This window comes from Pholis gunnellus (genome assembly GCF_910591455.1).
Source record: "Pholis gunnellus genome assembly, chromosome: 12".
Taxonomy (NCBI): Eukaryota; Metazoa; Chordata; class Actinopteri; order Perciformes; family Pholidae; genus Pholis; species Pholis gunnellus.
In genome coordinates, this window is record NC_136539.1 from 10,159,576 (window position 1) to 10,184,233 (window position 24,658).

Below are 24,658 nucleotides of genomic sequence, written 5' to 3' on the forward strand. Positions count from 1 at the left end.
TATATACATTGTTGCACCGGAGTTACAGGCCTTTATCGGATCAGTGCTGTGTTTGGACTCACCTATGAAGTGGTACAGTCCCGTTAGTCGCAGTCTTACCGCTGCAGTGAGCGGACAACCAGAATGACCAACATGCGGATTAACTGCACTTTACCATAAAACGGACTGTAGAATGAACTTTTACCGGCTGGCTATTTTACTGTGCGCATCGGGTAAGTCTCGTTCCCTTCACTTAAATATGCCTTCTTCACTTAAATGTATCATCTTTACGACGACAGCGCAACAGGTTGTTGATCCTGTAAACGTATCGCTAACGGCGAGCAGGCACCGTCTCTGCCGAGCACGAGACTCAGTAAAGTGCTTATTTTATGGTTTAACCTTTTTCTTATTTTCTAATCTTATTGAAGGCGTCATTTTACAGATGTTTTGAATCGTGTTTTAACGATTCAGTAACAAGTTATGTGGTTTATGTGACGACCCTAATAATCAAGGGATTAATACTGTCTGGTATTGATTTTACACTGTGGTATAGACCTACACAGATATGTTAATAATATCCACTGGGCCTATAGGGGCTTATAGTTATGATGTTACAGGCCTAACTGTGTTGAACACCACCACCGTTTACGATATTAAGGCATGATTGTACATTTAGAGGGAGAGCTGTACTTTAAATGTGCAATGTAAGATAGAGCTGCAACAATTACTCGATAAATCGATAAACGGAACATTCATTTGAAACTATTCTGATAATTGATTGGTTGCTTCAATTCACAAGCCAAAAAGGTCAAACATTCCCTGGTCTCATGCTCTCAAATATGATGATTTGATGTTTGCCTTCGTCATTTATGAAAGTAAACTATGTTTTTTCTGTTGATCAAATAAAACAAGCACCCCGAACAACTTGGGGTGTGGGGAAGTATAACAGGCATTTGTCACTGTTCTGACATGTTATAGATAATTGTAATCAATTAATCAAGAATGATGATTGACAGATACATCAAAATGAAAAAAAGACATTAGTTTCAGCCCCATACTATATTCCTTTACCTATAAAACTTTATTTAGGGACCATAAAGTGTACATAAGGTCTCAATAGGGCTGGGCATATATACCTGTGAATCTGTGCGTGTAGCACCAAATATACTCACTTCACTTGCCACAAACGTTATGATTGTTGCTGTCAAATTGCTTTGAAATCCTTAATCAAACATGGAGACTGTATTCAGTCTTATTGGTGTTTCTTTGTTGGGTCTAATGAGTCAACGTGAAGGAATGTACGTTGCAGTAAAAGCAGGAAATGTGACAGCTCTGGAGAGGAAACGTCTGACCGTGTTCAGGAAACATGCAGCGTTCAGCGGCAGAGCTCTGACCTGGAGTGCTTTTGTGACAATGCACTGTTTTAAAGGGAGGTCTAATGTTGAAACGATGCCTTTAGTTTGCATACAGGTGGAGGAGGAGACTGTCTGCAGTCTCTGTAACCTGTTCATTAACCTACAGTGAGTCACACCTGATGATAAACAATCATTTACAGAACATCCTCTCACCTCAGACTGAGGCCATTCATGGAGTAACGGTTTGGTTCAAATCTCTAGCAGTTAATTGGTCTGCTCACACCCAGCTGGAGGAGGCCAGATGCTCTTATTGGCTGGGAGCCTGTGACCTCCTCCCCCTCTCTGCTCCTCAAGTGGGACAGAGAGGAGGGGGCGGCTTAGCCCTTACAATGGACCGGTCCATGAAAAAAAAAGGAAACAAAGAGAAGACCAGAGCTCTCTCATGGGAGGAACTTAGGAGCTCGGTCACCCCTCCTCTTGTTCTCTTATCCTGTATAAAATCATCTGGCTCCACCGCTGTACTTGGAAATATGCAGATAATGTTTAGAAAACCTGAAGAAGCTCATCTGACCATACTCAGTTTATCATTAAAGTCGCCTGATTTACTTAAGTTTTAGGTCAGGAAACATTAGCATACTAGTTTGAAACGTGAGCTGATCCGATATAATAATAAGAATTGTCAACAATTTTTTCTAAACTTTTTATTTTTCAAGCAGAAATGACAACCATTATTGTAAACTGAAAGTCTTTGAGATTTGGACTGTTAGTCGGACAACTAAACACGACATCTGAAGACGTCACATTGGGCATTTTTCCCACAATTTCAAAGACTAAACACGATTAATTGAAATGAATTGAAATGAACTCTTAGTTGCAGTCTTAATAGTGGCCTGGATAGAAGCAGTCTTGGGTTCATGTTAGAATGAAACTAGGAAAAGCGATGAATGATAAACACAGACCTAAGGAGAGTCAGGCTGGTGGACTTGTTTTGTTTTGATTTCCTGTCTTTCTGGGAAATGTTTAGAGGGAGTTCCTGCCCCACCTAGAGCTAATATGACTTGCAGAAAGCCCCCGCGAGTATCCGACCTCTCCATCCCCTCCCTCTGTGATGACAACCCCCTGCCTCTCCAAAGGCCTCCCCAGCCCCCCACACACACTGGAATTTAACCTTCCTGACCCTGGTACCGAGCAGCAGAGCCTAATCTCTGTTCCTGTCTTTGCTCCCGTTTTAATATGAAGCTAAATATCTCCCAGGTGCAGTGGATCACCCGCACAGACAAAGAAGAGGCACAGCTGTTTCTCCTGTAACGTCAGGATGTCATCTGCATCCTCTTCCTGTCTTTATACTTGTTTTTGTCTACTCTCAAGTTTAGTGCAACAGTCCTGCAATGATTTGGCCACCTCACTTATATCAATGAGGGTAGAGTAAATATGACTACAGAGCTGAAACAATTAGTTGATTACTGGATTAACTATTTAAATTTCAGCTTCTAAATTGTGAAGATTGTGCCGCTATTCTTGGTCTTATTTGATAGTAAACTGAATATCTTTGGGTTTTGAACTGTTTGTCTTTAAGCTTTAATGACACTAAGCATTTTTCTCTATTTTCTGACCTTTTATAGACCATTAATTGATTCATTAAGAATCAGCCTTACTAGAATCTGCTCTTAATAACACCCCACTTAAATCAAAACCTCTTAAAACCAGTTTCAACAAAAGCAGGACCTCACAACCTTTATGATGTATTGCCGTTGTTGTGTGCATTAGTTAATCAGGGTTGAAATCATGAATCTTATTAATTTAAGTAATTTATTAAGCACAAATGCCAAACATGGTTACAGCTTCTCAGATGTAAGGATTTGTTTCTTTACCTTTTCTCTCATTGGTTTCGACTGTTGGTTGGACATAAATTGCAATTGGATGATGTCACGTTGGATCTAAAGGAAATTCTTTTTTCTATAAATGTTTTCCACTATTTTCTGTCCATACAATTAATTGCTTAATCAAATTCATAATTTAGATATAGTTGGAAGTTGATAGTCCCCCTTTAATGGTCATTCTGGGGGAGAAACTCCTCTCTGGGTTATGAAATGAGTGAATAAACTCTGTGAAGGAGCCTGGTGTTGATTACTGTGGGTCAAATAGGAGAACCTGGTATTTCTCAATGCTGATAAATGCTGTGTTTGAACTTTACTGCACACTTTTTTTTTTTAATCTTTGAACAATATTTGCACGACTCTCTGAATAGTCAAATCACGTCTCCTGGAGACAGTAGCTCTATATATAGACCTATTTGTCACAACCACAGAACTTATTTGCATTTCCTTTCTCTCTTCTCTTGTCAGTGTGTGTGTGCGATGGCGTGCATGTCACAGTGCGGGAGAAGCAGCGGTTTGCGATGCTCTTCCAGTCCGTGGTCCTCCCGTGCCAGTACCAAACGGCCTCCACTCAGAACCCGGTGGTGCAGTGGTGGTACAAGTCCTACTGCCGAGACCGCACACGAGAGTCCTTCACCCTGCCCGAGAGTCTGGGCGTCCAGGCCTCCGAGCTGGGCGCCGCGTCTCACCTGGAGTGCTCCGACAGCAGCCGCACGGTTCGGGTTGTGGCCTCGGCGCAGGGAGCCTCCATGACGCTGGCTGAGCACTACAAAGGAAGAGACATCGCCATCGTCAACAGTAATGTCATCATTCTTATCTTAAAGTTATGAATTTAGGAAAAAGAGTTGCTGCAGCTGTTTGATGACTGCTCGCAGGACTCAGAGCTGACTGTTAGTTGTGTTTCCTGTTCTTTAAATAAACCTCTTTTGTCTTTGTCTCACAATAGAGTACACACACACACACACACACAGGATCACAACCTCCTGCTCTCACTTCTATTCATGTATGCCTCCTTGTAAAACCTCAGGCCTTATCAAGACAAAACACCCGTCTTTTATCCAGATGCGTCAATGGGACACACCAACATTCAACAATGCCCTCCTGTCGTCATTTGATACAGTAAATAAGATAAAGGTTCACCAACATGATGAATTAATCTCTTTTATCAAACGATGAAAAGAGTTTAGTAGAAAAACATGTTAATACTTCTTAAATAGTAGTTTTGGTACAGATACTGAAACTCAGGTATCGTAGAAGCGCTAGTATTGAACATTTTCAAACACAACGCATCGGTCATACATCACTACAAAGGTGTCAATGTGGTCTGCATCCAAAAGCTGTTTCACAATGTCATCATAGTCAGTTTGTTGTCAACGTTAATCCATTGTGATTCACAAATACAGCGACTAAACACTGACCTGCTCTGTGAACATGACCTCACCTCTCTCTTCTTGGTCTCTGTGCAGAAGCAGACCTGCGTATCGGGGAGCTGCAGTGGGGAGACAGTGGAGTGTACTTCTGTAAAGTCGTCATTGCTGATGATCTGGAGGGGAAGAATGAGGCCCAGCTGGAGTTACTGGTGCTCGGTATGCCTAAATGCCTAAATGTTTGGTTCCATATTAAGCTCAGTGAAGTTTCGTTCCATATGTTGGTGAAGGTTTTAGAAATAGTTTCTTTGTTGCTCTGCGTTCCAAAGTGTCTTTACAACAGTTTCCATGGATGGCGTTTCCCTCTTTACACGGTTTAGGCTACGGGGTCGAAGTGGACTTTAATTTAAAAATGCTTCAGTAAAGTATGTCAAAATTGTACTCAAGTAGAGTACTTAAGTAAATGTAGTACTCTCCATCTCTGGTATTGTGTACTGGACTGTACTCTAGCGACATCTTAAGCCAGTTACATTACAGTACGTCAGTGTTTGTACAGCTTCAACACTGTATGGGATGATATGTGCGGCTGTTTGTGTGTGATCATATTATGTTTGTATTCGGTTTGCTAATTAATGAACAGCTAACGTTTTGGTGCTGAACGTCAGAGATCCTTCATCTTCTGTCAATGACACTTGAAGCAGCCCGTCCACGGTAGAACTGTGGAGACCATTGTTGCCAAAGCCACTCCTTAAGCTGTTACCATGGCAAAGTGCTTTTACGCAGGAGGCCGGGGCACGTTGAGGGCTGCCGCTGGTGTCGACATGAAGAGAGAGACGTAGAAAAGGGGACTAAACTCTAACAACAGTCACCCAAAAGGGTTTTCCTCCTTAAACTTTGGCTAACCCTGTAGTGTTAAAGTCTGCTCATTCATACAGTCCTCCTCCACCGAGCATTAATCTGATTATAATCAGCTCACAGGAGAGAAGAGGGGAGAGGTTAAACATGTGAGAATAACAAGACTACACTGGGTTTTGGTTTTGCCATGTTGGAATTAGACACTGGAATTAGAAAGTGTGTAAAACCACTTCAGTGCCAGATTAGCATTTCCTTACATTTTCAGATCTCACAAACTTACCAATTTTATACACCAAAATGTAATCGCTTTTTGCTTTGTTTCAGAGAATCAGATGAGGAAATTGATACCACTCTCATATCTGTCAGTTCAATATCAAGCTGCTGACAGCAGTTATTTTAGTTTAATTTAGCAATAAAGATTGGAAACAGCGAGCTTGGCGCTGTTCGAAAATAACTAAATACCAGCTTAATAATGCTGAACTATACATGTTATAATTTGTTTGTTTTAACTATAAATAGTCTGCACATAACCTCCCGTAAAAAACACAAATTGATGATTTTAAACTTTTTGTAACACAGTTAACAAAATAGTTATATTGTGTAAGCTACCTGTTGCCCCCCGTTTCCAGTCCTTATGCTAAGCTAAAATAACCAGCTGCTGGCTCCAGCTCCATATTTACCATACCGACATGTCAGTCACCGAACTCTCAGCAAGCAAGCACATCAGCTATTTTCTAAAATGTCAAAATAATAAGCAACAAGTTGCAATGGTTCTTCCCCCATCATCTCCCTAATCTCTCTTTTAGTTTTTCTTTCATATTGATTCTTCTCCCTCTGCGCTGCCTTTTTTCTTGCAAGTTCCTCTCCTGCGCTCCTCCATTACTCCTTCCTGCATCTCTCACTGCCTCGCAACCTCTCAGGGCTGCATAGCTCCTCGGCTCTCTCAGGTTACTCAGTGTTACTGAGCTTCATGGTATGTCGATGAACGTGCCAGGGAACCAAGATTACTTTTTTTATCAGTTGGAAAGGTTACACTGTTTTTTCCCCCCTCCATAGTAACAGTCTACTCAGCACACTCTGGAGCCAGCGGGTGTTTAGTCTATCCCTGCAGTCAGACAGATCAGACAGTGACTCGTCTTTAATTATAGTCCTCGGTATCTCACGATATACACATACTAAAAACATCAACACCTGCAGTTGTGTCTCAGTCCCAGCACACCTGTCGCAGCCCCCTTATTGTTCCTCTATTTTACAGTTTTTCAACTGCCTTGAATGTTTCTTTTTTTTGACCTGTTTATCTTGTATGTAAAGCACAAAAGAGATATTGTGTCACAGCCGTATAAACGTCCGTGACCTCTTTTGATGGGCTCCCATGCTAAATTGTTGTCCTAGAATGTGCCCCAGTTTCCCAAAAAACCTCTTTGTCCTCTCATGGAACCTCTCAATGTGTGTGTGTGTGTGTGTGTGTGTGTGTGTGTTTGAGACTGTATGCATGTTGCGTGTGTGTAGTTTAATTTGTGAGCAGTTTTAACTCCACTAGAGAGGCACATGCATGCTGTGCAGCTCAATGAAGAAATATAGCACTGCTGGCCTCCTGCTAAAATTAGTAAAGTGTATTTTGAACTCTGAACTCTGACTTACATGACTTATGTTCATGTTTACTGGTTAGTATTTTTTTACACTTCCAAGCATTATTTTTTATGAGCATGAACTCTTGACACCAAAATAATATCAGTGTGATCCATGTGACGGTAAGTCATGCTAGCTGCTATGTGAAGCCGCACTTGAGCTAAACTCTTATGTCAGCATGCTAACATGCTCACAGTGACATCATGATGATTTCTAGCATATATATTGTTTACCATTTTACCATTTTATTTTTGAATGTTAGCATGCTCATTAGCCTAAACACAAAATAAGGCTGAGGCTTATACATGTCTTTAGTTCAGCAGGTATTTGGTCATAAATCAAACTTTGGGCAGATTCAAATTTAGACCCGGTGATGGCACTAGCAAAGAAATTTAATTATTATAATTCATCTTCAGGGAGGCATTTATGTGCGTACCCCAACATTACCATCCCTCAAACCACGCTGCTAGCATGGCTAAAAAATATCCTCATGACAGCATGTAAGACAAGACATTTATGTAAAAACGTTGTCCCTCCAGTTCCTCAATTAGTCAAAGAACACTAAACAGCCACTCTGCTGACCTTTTGACTCTTGCTTTCTGCTTCCTCTGCCGGCCTTCACCTGTGCTCTCCCTCTCTCTGCAGGCAGGACAGGTCAGCAGGACGATATCCTACCTGAGTTTGATGTGGAGATTATGCCAGGTACGGCACCTCACCTGCACTTTCGTCTCACTGCCTGTCATCTTCTAGCTTCCTTATTGCTTCCTTACTTTGAATTCTCACCAACCAATCAAAACCCTCTGTTACTAACAAAATTCACGAGCCCATGTTTACACCGTTACAAATCAAAATGAGGAAAAATTTACAGAAAGTCGAGTCTAACCCAACCTGAAACTACACACAGTCAGTTATTGAAGCTACATAAAGAAGGAACTCCTAGACTCACATTTTTGATCTTTTATCCTGGTCATGATGTAAATTCCACAGGGGATATGTGTTGACTTAGCGAGGGGTTTTGAGTGGATTTGGCTTTTGGGCACACCCTGAGGAAGTGTGTTGTTAGGGTCTGGATACTTAAGAGATGTGATGGATATGAGTCAATCACTGTTCCCTTGAGTTTTCCTGAAGTGTCCTTTTTTTTTTTTTTAAATGCTCTGAGGTCTCATTGAAGGGATGACAGAAACATCAGCATGGCTTATTACAACTTGGTTATGATTTGTGTCGTTTTTAACGTTGTCCTGACCAATTATTATTGGAAGCGCTGACATGTTTGATGAGATCTGGGAACACAATGAGCTCGCTCCAACAATGGGCAAGAAATACAAGTGGTCGGATGATCAGTTTAGAAGTGAGGGCACCAAAAATGTCTGTAATAACTTCTCATGGCATAAGAAAACTTTGGCTTTTACAGCAAGTCAAAGTTGAACCACGAATTTTATCTGTGATGAATTTCTACAGTGGAGGTTTTGGGTAATAATCTTACCATTCCTCTTTATTTTTTTCTTCCAAATTAACCTCAGTTCATTAGTTTCTGATTATCTGACTGCTCATATTTATTGTCCTCTTAGACTTTTTTAGGTATAGTGCTGCATTATCTGTCACCTATCGTACCCGCATTTTAAAGGAAGAGGGTTTGTCAGATCCGTGTGTGTTGTATAAAACATAGAAAGAACAACATTTTAAAGTGCAAAAGTTAAAACTACCGTGAGGAACTTTTAACTGGTTATGAAACAGTCTCAATTACTACCAATGTTCTATATGACCTTCGTAAGTAAACGAGACCACAGACAGAAGATTGTCTATTTCTATATCGTCATTCTTAATGCTTGTCAACGGTGCAACCGAGCCTGATTCCTGCAGTTGGAGCTCCAGCGGGAGGAAACTGAGGGATCAAAAAATATGAGGAAGAGAAATACAATTGTCACATCGAGGTCATAAGGACGGATACATTTTAGCAAACGTATCATTTGGATAATGTAGCCTGTGTAATCCCTTTAACTGAGTCCTACCATGTCTAACAAAAATGCAAAGAATATCGTGTCTCTATATTCCAGAGTGGGTGTTTGTCGGATCTGTCGTCCTGGGCAGCATCTTGTTCCTGTTGTTGTTGGGGATCTGCTGGTGCCAGTGTTGTCCTCACTCCTGCTGCTGCTACGTCAGCTGCTGCTGCTGTCCTGAAACCTGCTGCTGTCCACGACACTGTGAGAAACACAAACTGTCTTTATTTACCACAACGTTCTGAGTATCAACCTGACAGCAGTCACTCATCGTTTTGTTGCTCTGCAGTGTACGAGGCAGGGAAGATGGCAAAGAGTGGACTGCCTGCTCAGATGCCCGTGTATCCCTACTACATTCCTGGTGTTCCTACTGTTGTTCCTCATGCCCCTTCTTCCCATGTGGAGACAAAGATCGCCTCCATCCCCTCAGTGGAGAATAACCTGGCTGGAGGTGAGTATTTATAAGGTGTAGCTCTGTCTTATTGCCTTTCAGATACACTGACTTGACTAACCCGCATTTCATCGATCATCCCTCATCCTCGAGTCTGTCTCTAACCTAGAAGATACAGAAATGTCTGTCTCCCACATGCATGTTTTGCTATTTAAATGCTGTCTTAACTTATTTGAGTTAGTTTGTCCTTTGTAAGAACGTGCATTTGACACTTGCATGTATATATGTGTGTCCTTGCATGGTTATGTCCCTGTGTGTGTACGTACTGTGTGTGTGTCCACATCCACAGCCCGCATTGGTTATCGACTGAATGCCAGTCCAGACCAGGACTCAATGAAAGTTCTGTACTACATTGAGAAGGACCTGGCTCATTTTCCCTCGGCCAAGTCGGCTGCATATAAACGTAAGCCTGCACAGATTAGGCCAGTGTCTTGTCATCCGTGTGGCTGTGTGACCGTGTTCATGTGCATGGTTTGTGTAAATGAACAAGAGCTTGTTTTCATCTCATCCTTACATTCATTTCATAACATCTAACTGTCCTTGCTTAGATGAGAAAAACGTGTGTCTGCCCATTGATTTGAAACATTGGTCTTATACCCCAAAAGACACAGTATTAAAGGGATAGCCTCCGTACACTGTATTGGTAAACAGTGGGTCAAACGTATATAGCCTCACGGTACATATTATCATGTTGCCCATCCCTAGTTGATTAAGTTGTCAGGACATCTCAAAGTGTAATAAATGGGATTATACCACAGTCAATTACAAAAGACAAAACGTTTTTAGTAGAAGTTACTGAAACAGGAGTAAATAGGATATTTGTTGAGGACTATTTTCAGCGGTGGATTAATACACATTTAGTGCTTTGGAGGGAATTTATGACAGGAGGACGTCTTATGTGGGATTAACTTTCCGTGTTTATTGGAGAAACATTTATTGATTGATGTGTTTTTATAGTTTTTGCACATCATTTGAGGTCTATAACAGAGAAATAAGCTATATCAGGCTTTGGCTACACATGCAAAGTTGTTGGTGTTTTTGGTAAGATTTGTTGAAAATATAGGGGGCTCAAATAATAATACCAGACTTGTCATCTAAATTGTTTGTGACATAAGTCTGAAGTGGCACATGAGACATTTCTGCACTCAGTAATCTGCAGTCAGCTATAATCAGTGCTCATGATTATATAGTCATAGCCACCTCATTTACTATGCTCTTACCCCAAACACCTACATAGCACTTCCAGCAGACCACATCGTGCTCTGAAATGTTCCATTACATCATTTTCACAGCTGCAGTTGTGTATTCCAGCGTCGGGTTACAGAAAAATGTTTTTCCAAATGAATTTCATGATGAAAATATAGCAAATGCCGCTCCGCTGATGTGTCTGTGCCAACAGCCAGTAGCCTCTCGGAGCTGAGCTCTCTTCATGACGGAGGGACTACAGACTTCAGACACACCTATCAGACGGTGCAGATGAAGGCGCTCCCGCCCATCCCAGACCTCGACGACCATTCAACGATGAGAGCAGCTCCACCTGCACAGAGTCGAAGGCCCAGGCGGGACAGAGGCAACCACTCAGACGATGAGCTCGACAGAAGGTATGATTATTCAGTGCATGCATGTGTCTATGGGAGGGTAAAGGTCACCACTGTGGATGAACTGTTTTACTGCCGCTTACCGGACAGTTCAGGTGCCCATTACATGGGATCTTTCCATGTGTTTCTGGCGTTAAAGAAAGATATTACAGCCACACATTTGCTGTACCTCCTTCCACACCAACCTCCTATCAAGCTACCGAAAAGCATCTTTTTAAAGCTGCTTTTCATGTTTGATTTTATGACCTGCACTTGTGTTGTAGTTTTCAAGGTGTCAAAAACACAAATGTATGATTATTATAATACAAACTCTGTGTGCTGAGTTGTGTGCTCTTCCTGGCTGTAGGTGGAACCCCCACTCAGAGCACCTGAAGAGGAAGACGTTGGGCAGAAGAGGGCGCACCGGCTCCCTGGACGAGCTGGAGGACTTCGCCCAGTCTTACGGCTCCCGCGGTCGTCGCGCCGAGCCTCCAGACCGGGTCTACCAGCGGGATTACAGCCCTCCCAGGCGTTTCTACAGAGATGAAGATGATGGCTGGGTCCGCCGCAGCCCCTCCCCTTTACCACAGAAGAGGAGGGACACATGGGACAACGATCGTCCCGGTCGACCGCCCCAAGGCAAAGGATACGATGACGCCTTCCTCAGCAGCGTGCTGGACAGCAAGACCAGGGGGCGAGGAAGGGACAGAGGTGCTTGTAGACCGGACGAGGACAGTGACACTCCCTCTAAAGGCAGCTCCAGGGGAAAGGATAGTTACTACAGCCGGTCGCCCAGCAACCGCCCAGAGGAGGAGGACCCTTTGCCTCCGTACTCTGAGCGGGAGGCGGAGCGGCACCGCAGGGCTGACCCGACCACGGACCGGTACCGCACCGCAGAGCCTCCCAGATCAGAGCTATACAGGACCACTGACCCCACCATGAGGCCTTTCTGTTACACCCGCCCCCACCAGGGAACGTCCCATACACTGCAGCAGGGGGGCCGAGAGGAGCGAGACAGGAGCAGAAACCTGGTGAGTTACTTGTAGCAGGAACAAAGGACTTGCTTCTTCCTCCTCAGGAAGGAGCCTCTAAATCCTGTAAATAGTTACTCGATAAGTTTGTGTATTCGATGTTTTTCATATTGTCAACAAATCCAATGAAAAGTCCAAAAACAAATAATTAATTCAGTTTTGTCGGTGTTGGTTTTGGTCTTTTCATGGGATTTGTTGACGACTAGAATAAAAAAGAATAACGCCAGCTTTGTGTTTAGACATTTGAAATGTTTGACAGTATTATGTAAATCATTTGATTGTCTCTTGTGCAATGTACATACACGATTAATGGTCTTAACACTGAATCAATATCATTTTAGTTCCGACATGATTTTATCTTTGATATTTTTTTGCAGAAATTTGCAATTGAAAACAACGCTTATGATTTAACTCAGAAATGCACAGTATAATCTGGTTGTTCTTGCAACATTCACAGTGTTACAAACGCTTACTAACTTACTAATTATAGAAAAACCCCACCTGTAGCACAGTCTTTGCTACTAACACGGCTTGAGCTGCATGATTTCTGTGAATAATCTGAGGCACCAGACTAGAGCAACCTCGCACGAGCATGAGTGCAAAGTGTCTAACGTGTGGCTCTCGGTGTATTTCTTTAACAGAGCACTGCACTGAGCAGGGACTCTCTCATAGTGTGACAAGTTTTCCCAGCCTCCACCTGCACAGCACTGCCAGTCCGTTCGTTTAAACCGTCCTGTTGCTAGACAGGAGAAGCTAACGGTTCTGCCATCAGCCACGTGAAGTCTGGCTCCGCTCGCTGAAAATAACTGCACCAAAAAAAACAGCAGTGGTGGATCGAAAAAATGCTTGGAAACGAATGTGCACTCGTACAGGACGTTTCTACTCATGTGCATGAGTTATATCTGGGCATTTCTTCACGTGTCGTGTACAGATGTCATGTATGTGTTTATTTGTTGAGTTGAGGGACACCAGTGCCAAGATGTTTTTTTGTTTTTTTTCATTATCTGCCAATTGTTTTATCTGCAGGATGCCACAGTCTTATATTTTCCTACAGATTTCACACTTCTCACTCAGTACATTGCAACTCAGGTTCACTTAGTATTTGTGTGTTTGTCTGTTGTTGATATTGTACTGTATGTAAGTACTGTACCTTGAATTTGTTCTGCAGATTTTTTTTATTGCACTGCTTAAATACTTTTTCAATAAAGAAAACTCAAAAAAGTCTCCGCTCTTATTGAATCTATGTTAATTTATCTTGGCCGAGAGAGAAGATATATACAGCTCGGACTGCAGCTTATGATTGTTTTTAAACATTCATCATTTGGTCTATAGAATGTCAGAGAATAGTGAGAAATAACAAAACATTGAGATTTTTAAATATGCGACCAACAGTTTTAAACCAAAAGATATTTGGTTCATTAACACATAAGACAAAGAAAAGCAGCAAATCATCCCAAATAAGCAGCTGCTAAGAATGTTTAGCAGTTTTACTTAAACCTTGAATTGATTCAGGTTTTTTTTCAGTCAATCAACTACGTCACATAATTCAGAAGATAAATTGTGTCGTGAAAGTGTCGTACTGTACACAAGCAGTTTCATATTTATATATATTTATAGATCATATGTTGCTGAGCAGACTTCTGAGTCTTAACTCTTTTTTATTTACCAAATAAGGGGATCAAGTATAAACTCAGATGGGCGGATAGTTACGTTTATCTAGGAACAATCTTTCAGGAGTGAAAATTCAGTGTTTTATTTTAGTGTTAATTTGTTCTCAACACTTCCACACTCTCCACAGAGAAACACAAACTGCTTGCATTTATCAGTATTTCAATTGTTTTGTTAAAATTGATTTTGATGTAAGATACATGACAACACTGTCTGCAGCAGAATCTGATGTTTGAGTGGTTATTGTGTTTTACAATATGTGTGATAAAGTGTGTACCTCGGATAAAGCCAGTGTACTTCTTATCGAAGCTTATCAAACACACAACTAAACAAACACTTGAGCTTTAATGACAACCATCGACAGAACTACACACGCGATCAGCACACTTTATCGTGTAAAGCATGTGTGCAGCTTTAAAATGTTTACAGAAAGTATTAGATGGCACATCATTATAACAATTAACATTTACAGAAGAACTACGTGTTGCTACATTGCGTCTGTTTATGTTTGTTTTGTGATTCTGTATGGTCATTTTGCAACCCTTTAGAGTCTTTTTGCTTTTATTTCTAGCAAAATTCAGCCTCAATGTTGATCAAAAACAAAACAGAAGAACATTTGTTTAAAACACAGCCTAAGTACAGTGTAAAAGTTGTGTACAGACTGGATAGCAAGCCACAGAAAATCAAAAGGTACATCCTCCCCTGATACTGACATGGGAGGTATTTGAAAAAACTGGACTGTCTCCAGGATCAGAGTGGAGCCAGACACAGATGTGATGGCAAAGCTTTTCATGAACGCAGCATTTTTCTCAGGATTTCAAGAGCACTTCAGTGAGCTGAGAGCGGCACTCGAGCTCAGCTCGGGCGGGCTTGTTTTGTGTCAACAGCAAAGCTCGCTGGGGTCCACCTCCTGGACGAGAGACTGTAAACATCCTCGCACAAAGAGCTCGGACAATATGACTCATCGCGAAAGGGAACTATACATTCGGGGCTGTTTGCCGCAAACAAATAAATGAAAACCATCAGACGAGCTGACCTGTTTGTTTTTTTACTTCATTCAGATTATGCAGGTTTCACTCCTTTTGATTCAACTGGGTTGATGGACTGGATATTAACATTCACATAAAGAATGTTTGCATCTGCCATGTAAATTCATAAGGGTCACTGAACTCATCAAAACATAGACAATTAATAAATTAGTAATGTGCTAATCGAACTGTTTCTCAACTTGTCTTAACCCTTGTCATACTACAAAAGAAGAGACTTACTAAAACATGTGATTGTTTGTGAAAGACTCAAATTACTCATTTGGAAAACATCAACATCTTTTCTGTATGTTGTTCCTGCTCCTCTTTTTATTTCCTCCACGTTACACCTGTCAGAGAGGGCGGGGTCAATGATGTCACCTGAAGCTGGAGGGGGGAGGGGGATGATCCGCCTCCGACACCGACTCTCTCTTTCGCTCTGTAAGCAACTTGTTCCTCCGTTCGGCTGTAAACACTCGTCTTCCACCTCAGAGAACAAACACAGCCCCACTAGCATGTCGTCTCGAGTGTGAAGAACAGTTACTATGCAGAACAACGGATGCAAAACGGTTTTCTCCAAATATTCGGGATTTCTGGTGGATTTTGAGTCTCCCACGGGATAGAGAGCGAAGCTTCCGCGGAGGGATATAGAGCGACGAGATGGGAAATATGATACTGATGGCGCTTCTGCTGGCTCACCTGCCGACAGGTGAGGCGTTAAAGGCGTTACAGGAAACACATGTTGTCTTTAACATTTATACTTTATTCAAGTTGCATTGGCTTTTTTTTTCAGCGTAAGCGGCGGAATTTAAGGTGAAGCTACTTAAGCAAACAGTCGAAACTAACAGTGATGTCTACACGTTAATTATCGACAGGTGGAAATAGGACAAGGCCGACTTTGGTCACGTGACTGCACACTATAATAGGTGTGCTTAACAACAAACAGTTCACACAGTAGAAACAGCCTCGTTTTTACAGAAGACAGTATTAAATATACATCAGACGGTCTTGGAAAACACATGTAATAACATAATAACATGTTATCCTGTGGAGCTGAAATAATACATCAAATATAGACAGAAAGTAAATCAATCATTTTGACAACTGAACAAACTTTTTAAAGTCGTTTATCAAGCAAGAATTACATTTTCTTGTTCAAGCCTCACAATGTGCTTGTGCTCTATATCCTAGTAAATTAGCTTTAAAAGGCTGCAAATGCAATCATTTTTTATTATTAATTAGTTTGCAGATTGTTTACAAGATTCATCGATCAGAAATAGATTAAACATGTTAGTCATATTCCCAAGAGCCAGGGTGGAGTATTTAATGTTGTGATCTTCTGTTTACTATCATGTAAGACAAGGAAGATCACATCTGATTTGAACTATGAATATATAATCTAAATAGTTGCAGATCAATTTCTGTTGAACGGCTAATTGTCTCAGCTCTGCATCAAAACCTACGTTTATATCAGAATATTAATTACATATTAACAACATTGTTGTTGTTGTTGTGGAGAAATCTAGTCTGAAAACTATTAAAACCTGCAGTTCAGTTTTGTAAATGTTTACATGTCTGTGTTTTTTGGACAGGGTGGTTCATAGAATATGTTCCCAGTTGTTTGTTCAGTTTTATATTGTATTCTCAGTAAATAAAAGGCAAAAAGCCAAAGTTGTTAATTAAAATACATTTGCAATTGGATAAAATACACACAGCTGGGTTATTGGATGTACACCTGATCATGTTGTCAGGATATGATGTCGTGGCTTAGAGAAGAATCTTACTTGATTAGTTGTAAAAAAAATAAATAAACCAGTGACACTAAAGCTGAAATTGACTGGCTCCAGCTTTTCAAAAATATCCTCGACAATAGTTTGGGACTTTAAAGAAGTCAATTTAAAGAAGTCAACTTGAGCTCTGCCAAATAGTAATACACATTTTTTACACTTTTCTGTGTTTTATTGTATCAAACAATTTCGATTTATATATAACTGTCAGAAGAATCGATAATGAAAATAATTGTTAGTTGCAGCCCTAATCTATCTACTGTATATTCTTCAAGACATAAATCAACTGAGAAAAGCTGCCAGCACATGTCGGACACTTACTGACATTCATTCACCTCTATCAGATTTGAACAACTATTTAAAAAAGAAAGTGTTTGAAGTCAAACCTTAATTGCTACTTTTCTCTATTAGCAGTGAGGTCGCCTGTCATCAGCTTGTTTTCGTCACTTCTACATCGCTGATCGTGATTGACGTGTTATTACTTCCATTGACAGAGTACAATAGGTGCACACGTAATGACTTCTGTTGTAAACTGTTAACCAGTTTAGTGAGATTCTTATCCATCAAGCAAAGCTGCAACACAAACACACAAAAGGTTACAGTGAGTTACAGTGATTTCATATATTGTGTCATCGTGGGCGCTGTTATTTTACACTTTGTCGTTATTTTTATCAGAGCTGCTGTCCATCCAGGTGATTGTTCCAGAGACAGAGAGGAGCACGACTCTGTTTGCCTCTGTGATCCTTCGCTGTGACTACTCGACCTCAGCAAACCCTCAGGATGTGCTGGTCACCTGGAGGTTCAAGTCCTTCTGTAAAGACCCGGTGCTGGAGTACTACTCCACAGGTGAGGCTGCAGGTGGAAGGAGGCCCTGGTTTTGAATGTGCGATAGTGTAGCTCAACCAAAATATAAAAAAAGATAGTGGTGTGCATAAACAAATTGCAGACGCGGTGAGCTTTTTCACAGTAGCTTTCATTCTCTGGAGCACTAAAGACTTGTTTTGTCATATTTTCATGCTCAGAAGAATGACCAGAACAAAATATATTGTATTCATTTGGATGTTTGGTATTTTTTTACATCTAACTGTTAACTAGAACCTTGTCTCCCAGTAATACTTTTATCAAAATAATAAGGTTAAAGTTTTAAGGAAGATATCACTCGCAAAATGTTCGCTGACAACTTGTTTTTTTCCCTATATCTGCTGTTCCAATACAGAGTCTCCTTGTACTATCTAAAGTATTATTAGGGTTTTTTATGTTCAAACACTCGCTTTAAAGAGTAGCATTTCACTCACTTGACATTGTTGGGCTCAAGTTTTCTTAAAAGTATAAAAATGAATGCAGCAAGAAACAAGAGATATTGTGTTTTTTTATTCTATCCATTCTTCTTTTTTTGTGAAAATTGGGCCTACATTACCCACAATGCAACTTGACCTAGCATCTAATGTAGCCTCGAGCTGCTCGCCTCAAGCAGACATGAGTAACGGGCTAAAGATGTCTGGTATACCATTTTCTTTTTAATTTTAAAACTTTTAGTTTTCAGCCCAAACCGACGTTGACTCAAGTGATATGAGTGAGTCAAAATATTTACTGTGTGTATATATATAGTATTACTGCCTGTGGTTTACCTGTTGCACCTTCATTGAAGCTTCATTGATGATGTTTTCATTTATCACACACGAGCCTAACTCAGAGTTAATAAACTCTGATCAACTGTTCAGGAACTCAAAACTCAGAGTTTTCCATCTCAGGTTTAGTCAACTAAGTTTGTTGAAGCTGCTTTCTTTAACAGGGCATCTTTCTTGTCTTGTTTTATGGTTTTATCCTTAAACAGTCATTGACAAGTTATAAACTGAAAAATACAAGTGTAAGAAAACAGTAGTTGAGTGATAGCTTATGACATTTTGTTTGATGAATGAAAGTAATTTAAGTCAGTTTACTACGATAATATCTTATGTTATTAGAGCAGCAGTATTTTGTAATATCGCAAGAAAGGAAAATGATGGTCATGACAATGTAATTAAGCACGCACTAACTTTCATGCAGCAGCAACACACACGAACATGGTGATTTACATTTTATAAGCTAATTGCTATTCAATTGTTATTCAGCTTTATTAACCTGCTGAAACTGAAAAGCTGATTGTTGTACTTTTTGAAGGAATAAGTGCCACATGCAATAAATTGAACATATTTCATGGTATTTTCCTCTGTTCCTGAAGCCTATCAGGCCGCTCTGCAGCTGGGTCAGGACCCCGCCAACGACTGCCCGGACCGCCAGCGAACTATCCGCACTGTGATCCAGAAGAGGGGCGTTAATGAGCCCATCCTGGGTGCAGAATACAGAATACGCAAAATAACCATTCAAAACCGTAAGTTTAATCCCATCACAATGTTGATACAGTATTTCTGTCTGAACTGTCAATACGATCATACATGACTACATTTTAAGACACTGTACAAGCTGCATGTGTTTGTATAGAAATAAGGAAAATGTATGTACTTGAATGTAATACTTAAGATGGTTTGGATTGTGAACATACTGTTAACAAAGAACTATTTGCCAATCAGTGCATTCCATTGCAAATGTTTTGTGGTTGTCTTGAACATCTTTTTGTTTGAATATTTGTATTTACATTTTACTGCAGTGATCCAGTTCAATACACTTTAATCCCAAGAATCCTTGTCTCATGTCTGTGAACAGAGGCCGACCTGATCATCAATGAGGTGATGTGGTGGGATAACGGCGTGTATTTCTGCTCCATCGACGCTGCCGGTGACACGACGGGCGACTCGGACCGTGAAATCAAACTTATCGTATACCGTGAGTTTCCTCAGTTCAGCTTGTGGCGCTCGACTCGAGCTCACAAAGAGCCTGAAAAGACTTTCCGAGATTGAAATATCAGTAATCATGTTTCTTCTCACTTGTTCCAGACTGGCTGACCGTCCTGTTAATCATCCTCGGTGCTCTCCTGCTCATCATGCTCCTCTGCATATGTTGCTGCCAGTGCTGCCCGCAGAAGTGCTGCTGCTACGTCCGCTGCCCGTGTTGTCCACAGACATGCTGCTGCCCGGAGAAAGGTGCTCCTTATAAAAACCATAAACTACATCACATTTTACTGATTATTTTACACAAATATGTATCCAGCGATCAAATTTAGTCTCTTGCAGATTTTGTATTTGCTCAAGCCTACATATGAAAATCTGCCAAGTGAATACCGAGTCACACAAACCTTTGACCCCCCCCCCTCTTTGCATTTCAGCTGTGATGCAGCACAGGATGATACGAGAGGCTCAGAAGGCGATGTCTCCTTGGATGAACGGTCAACCCATTTACGCTCCCATTAGCTCCAACGCCTCCTCCCAGGGCGTTCCCATACTGTACTCAGGTGAATACACACAAAAGACTTCCCTTGAATGCTTTGTTGAATGTGATGTGGTGTTGCATCATTCTTGCTCAGACCCAAGGGCGTATGTTTGGTCTCAGTAGTTGGAGGATACAATGTCCACATTATGTGAACACTACTTTTATGTCAATATTTAATATATTTATATCAAGCAAATAACATTTTTTTATTGATTGTTTAGTTCTAGCACATTTTTAGGTGATTAAGATAATACTTAATTACTGATTAAGTAGCTTAAAACATTCAGATAAGGTCAGAGTCATTGGTAAGTAGTGTTTGGAGATCTTCCTGTTCTCCAACAGTTAGTTAGGACGGCCTGTATGTAGCCTGATGGGCAAAATGCTGCTACATGGTGCTGCATGGTGCTACATGGTGCTGCATGCGACTCATGGCAACATTTTGTTACGTGTGAGCTTCTCTTATCTGGATTTTGACCTTGGATTGTGAGAGTGTAAAAGATGTTTTAGTCAGTAAATCAAACTCAAACTATAAAAATGGGGGAGATAATAATATAGTAATGAAAAGTCCCTGTGAAAAAATAAGCCTAGATTAAAGCAGCTATAATCAATATTTTTATATGAATAATTGATCACATGACTGCTTGAATGTGAGTTTTTCTTAGTGATGAAGCTGCAAATAATCAGCAACAAACTTGTTACCTTCAGCTCTAGAGTTTTGGTTAACTTTTACTACTCCCATAGCAAAAACAAAGCTCTTAAAACCAACTGTACCCAACCTGCCCAATACCAAGACGAGACACATTTAGTGACTAGCTAAACACATGTTGCTCCCTAACTGCTGACTATGTAAATATGAAACTTTTTGCTCACAACATATCAACTTTGTTAGATGAAAATGTACCAATGTTGTGTTTACAGCTTGTTTCTGGTGCCTCCGTGTGGCCAAAAGTCAGCTGGTGCAGATTATTCACGTCTGTCTGTCACTTTTGTTTCAGGCTCGTACTCGGACTACCCCACCAAACAAAACTTTGCCATGGCTCCCATGCAGCTGTCACCCATGGCCCTGCAGCAACAGCATCAGCAACAGCAACAGCTTCAGCAACAGCATCAGCATCAGCATCAGCATCAGCCTCCTCCTCATCCACACCACGTGAACGGCAGTGTGCATGGCAGCAATCGTGGCACTGGTCAGGTGTTGGACTACCTGGAAAACCAGGTGAGGGGGCTGGATGTGGGAGCACTTCAAATGGTTCCACACGGTCACCAGAATATGCTCCCATTACAGCATCAGCCGGCTCCTCAAGCAGTTCCCTACACACCAGGGCCCCCGAGTATGTTGTCGGCCCTGGATGAGATGGGGGTGAGAGGGGTAGAGAGAAGGGTGATCACCCTGCCTCCTATAATCCAGCGGGTACCCAGCTTTTCCTCACGCAGGGGGCCTGGTGGTGGAGACGGAGGCAGAGGTGGTCCCAGAATATCCAGCCAGTCCAGTGGGAGTACAAATCGTCCCGGAGGCGGTCTCCCCCGCGACAGTCGTGGCTATAGGGACGTCTCCCCTCCCAGACGAGGGATCCTGCGCGATTACAGCGATGACTCCGAATGGGAGAACAGGCGAGCAGGAGAGCCACACAGGAGTTCGAGGAACAAGAGAGGAGGCTCGGCCGGGAGGAGAGGAGGTGGCTCCAGACCACGGACTCGTAGTCGCGACGACCTGATGGAGGAGATACACAGCAGAGCAGCTCGCAGGGAGAGGAGCTATTCGCCTCCTCAGCGTCGCAACGGATCCTGGAGCTCAGATGAGGACAGCAGCGGGAGGAAAGGAGGTAAAGGGAAGGATTGGCCAGAGAAGCCCCCCAGCTACTTCTCCATCGAGAACCAGCCAGGACGTAGTAACGGTCGGAGGAACTACGACCGCCTTTCTGTAAGATCCAAATACTGATGTCAGCTCTAAACCAATGGTCTGATGAGTTCATCGCTTTGGTTCATTGCTTTCTGTCTCCTGTTACTTTTTAGCCATGGCTTCTTTCCTTCATCACTTTTAGCCAGTCAAGCACTTTGGCCCAGAGTAAAATTGATCACAATTGACAACTATTTGTTGGATTGCTGTTACATTTTGTGCAGACATTCACCTCCCCACTCGCTAAAATGTAAGAACTTCTATTTGGCCACTATGAGGTTAGGTCACAATTTGTAAGTTGTCCAATACTTTGCTTTATGACCAAATACCTGCGAAACTAAAGGCATTCCCATCGGCCTCAGTTGTACTTTGCGTTTAGTGCTAATTAGCAAATGTTAGCATGCTAACATGCTAAACTAGGATGGTGAACATGTAAACATTATGCCTGCTAAACATCAGCATGTCAAAATTGTCATTGTGAGCATGTTAGCATGCTGCAGTTAGCATTTAGCTCAAAACACCCCTAGCGCTGCTAGCATGGCTGTAGACATTCTTTCATCACCTTTTTTGTTTTTTACTTCTTTGTTATTTTGATCTTTTCTTCTGCTTTTGTATATTGACTATTGGTGAAAAGGTCCTCACATCCTTAAGTACTTAAAGTATATAAGTATCATTTCAATATACTTAAATAATTTAAAGTATATTCTTTTTTTAATCACTAACAAATACATGTAAGAGCATTTTAATGTTGTACTATGTCAATGTGGAGACAATTTTAGATACTTTGTATACTACTGGGTAGATTAGTAGTATAGTACTGCTTATCATGTTTTTAATGTAACAATGAACAGTAACTACTGTCAAATAAAAGTAGTTTAGTGACAATAACAACATTTATCTCTGAAATGTAGTGAAGTATAAGAATAATGTAGCATAAAATGGGAATACAATGTGACATAATTGCACTTCACTCAAGTACAGTAGGTTACTTCAGTAAAAGTATTTAGTTGCATTCCACCACTGGGATTGAATCATGATATCTACGTCTTTAACTTTACTCTCCCTCTGTCACTTTTCTCTCTTAGGATAGAAGTTCCCGTAGCGGCACCAGCGTAGTCATCTGAATCATTTCTATTTTATTTTTTCTTTCTTGTACTTGTTCCTGAATGTTTCCAGAACGGTGAAAATGAAGACAAACAGTAGGTACTCTCATCTGTTCAATCAGCCTGCAAGAATATAATTGTTGTGAAATGTAATAGAGAGTCATGAAAATGTACTGCATGGATATACTTTTACTCTGAATGCACTGTATGTGAGTGTAACGAAAACTATTATGCATGCATGAAGAAAAACTGTTCAGTTGTGCCTTTAAATTGCAGATGTTATGAAGCCCATGTGTGATTATTGTCCGAGCTGTTTTAAACGGTGTAATTTGTGTCTGGTGATGAATGGAAGTATCTTTTCTTTGTGTTTTTTAAGTAAATGGTCAACAGTTTCATCAAGTAGAATGTTGGATACTGTGAGATCCTTTGGTTTATTTAGGTTCATTGTGAACATGTAATGTGTGAGACAGATACAGTGTGTATTTGTTTGTTTTTTATATTTTCTAATTTTTCCATAATTTCTTGTACTATTTAAAGTGTCGTTTTTTTTAACCTTACACCCATAATAACATTAGAAAGCAATATAAAGTGTGTTGTATGAAGATGGACAGAGTTGGTGGACTTACTGAGCTTAGTGAATGATCAACACAGACATAATTGGGATTTTCATGAATGTATGTTTTAAATAAACCTTTTTACATACAGCTAGTGGGAAGCGGGACATTTATACATATGTTTTATACATTATATAGATTGCTCGATTGATCTGTCGGTCCCAAACAAACCAAAATGATAACTTAAATCAAAAGGCTGTTCCTATAGATTAATTATTAACTGGGCAAAGTGTGCAACTGCCCTCTGGACTTCCAGGGGTAGCTGCTAATTTCACTTCCTGCAAGTTTATCTGGGAATTTGCACCACTAAAATAAAATATCAACTGGGTCTTTGTGTAAAAAGCTTTTATTATGCTCACATGGTGCACAATCCTAAATAAAGTTGCATTTCATCAAACTAATTGACACAGAGAGAAACTCATAGAAGAAATGAACTCAACTTGAACCATATGGGGAGAACATAAAATCCAAGACTTTAAACTGGTAATTTGAACTTGATTTAGGACGTTGTGCTCTGATCAAACAGTTTAAATTGGTTTTGGCTGGATGGGTGTACTAAATATTGATGAACTGTACATGAAGATTTATGTTTGGCTTATGTTTAGATTCTGTACATCAGTTATGCTAATGCCTATATTCAAATAATGACAGCTTGTTTTTTATGTACCGTAAAGATGTGGGTTAATAGTTGTGTGTTGTAGGCCAGTGGTTCTTAAACTTTTTCAATGATGTACCCCCTTTGAAATACAACGTAACTGAACAAACATTGTGGAAGTTGACCATTTGAAAATGACTGATATTTTTTAAATAAACTTCTTTTTTTTATCTCACGTACTCCTTCAGTACTCCAAAGTACCCATAGGGGTACTCCTACCCCCACTAGAGAAACACTGTAGTCGGCTACATGTTACATTTAGTTGCTTAACATGTACATCCAGTTGAACCTAATGCACCTAATGCAGGCTCTGGGCAAAACACAGTGAAGCTGCCATTTATACCTTTATAAATAGTAACAATAAGAGCTTATACACAGCACACTTCATAAGAATTTACAACAGCAACATTTTGCCCCAGGGGAAT

The 24,658-nt window shown here is 40.8% G+C and overlaps 2 protein-coding genes across 3 annotated transcripts; both read left to right on the plus strand.

Moving 5' to 3' along the window:
- Positions 1-106: 106 nt before the first annotated feature.
- On the plus strand, positions 107-13,263 carry LOC306704135 (immunoglobulin-like domain-containing receptor 2). The gene is made up of 9 exons (XM_079170351.1): positions 107-212; positions 3,680-4,009; positions 4,678-4,797; positions 7,708-7,764; positions 9,117-9,263; positions 9,349-9,510; positions 10,910-11,111; positions 11,455-12,118; positions 12,760-13,263. The coding sequence occupies exons 1-9, from the start codon at positions 173-175 to the stop codon at positions 12,793-12,795; spliced, it is 1,758 nt and encodes a 585-aa protein (XP_079026477.1). The 5' UTR covers positions 107-172; the 3' UTR covers positions 12,796-13,263.
- A 1,987-nt stretch (positions 13,264-15,250) lies between these two features.
- Positions 15,251-24,405, plus strand: LOC306703675 (immunoglobulin-like domain-containing receptor 1). Of its 2 annotated transcripts, none has more exons than XM_079169725.1 (8): positions 15,251-15,520; positions 17,274-17,444; positions 18,820-18,969; positions 19,302-19,421; positions 19,532-19,678; positions 19,861-19,986; positions 20,960-21,885; positions 22,947-24,405. In XM_079169725.1, exons 1-8 carry the CDS (start codon positions 15,472-15,474, stop codon positions 22,983-22,985), a joined length of 1,728 nt encoding a protein of 575 aa, XP_079025851.1. In that variant the 5' UTR covers positions 15,251-15,471; the 3' UTR covers positions 22,986-24,405. The 2 variants fall into 2 exon arrangements, with proteins under 2 accessions (XP_079025851.1, XP_079025852.1); XM_079169726.1 differs by having other exon boundaries at positions 20,960-21,787.
- Positions 24,406-24,658: the final 253 nt, after the last annotated feature.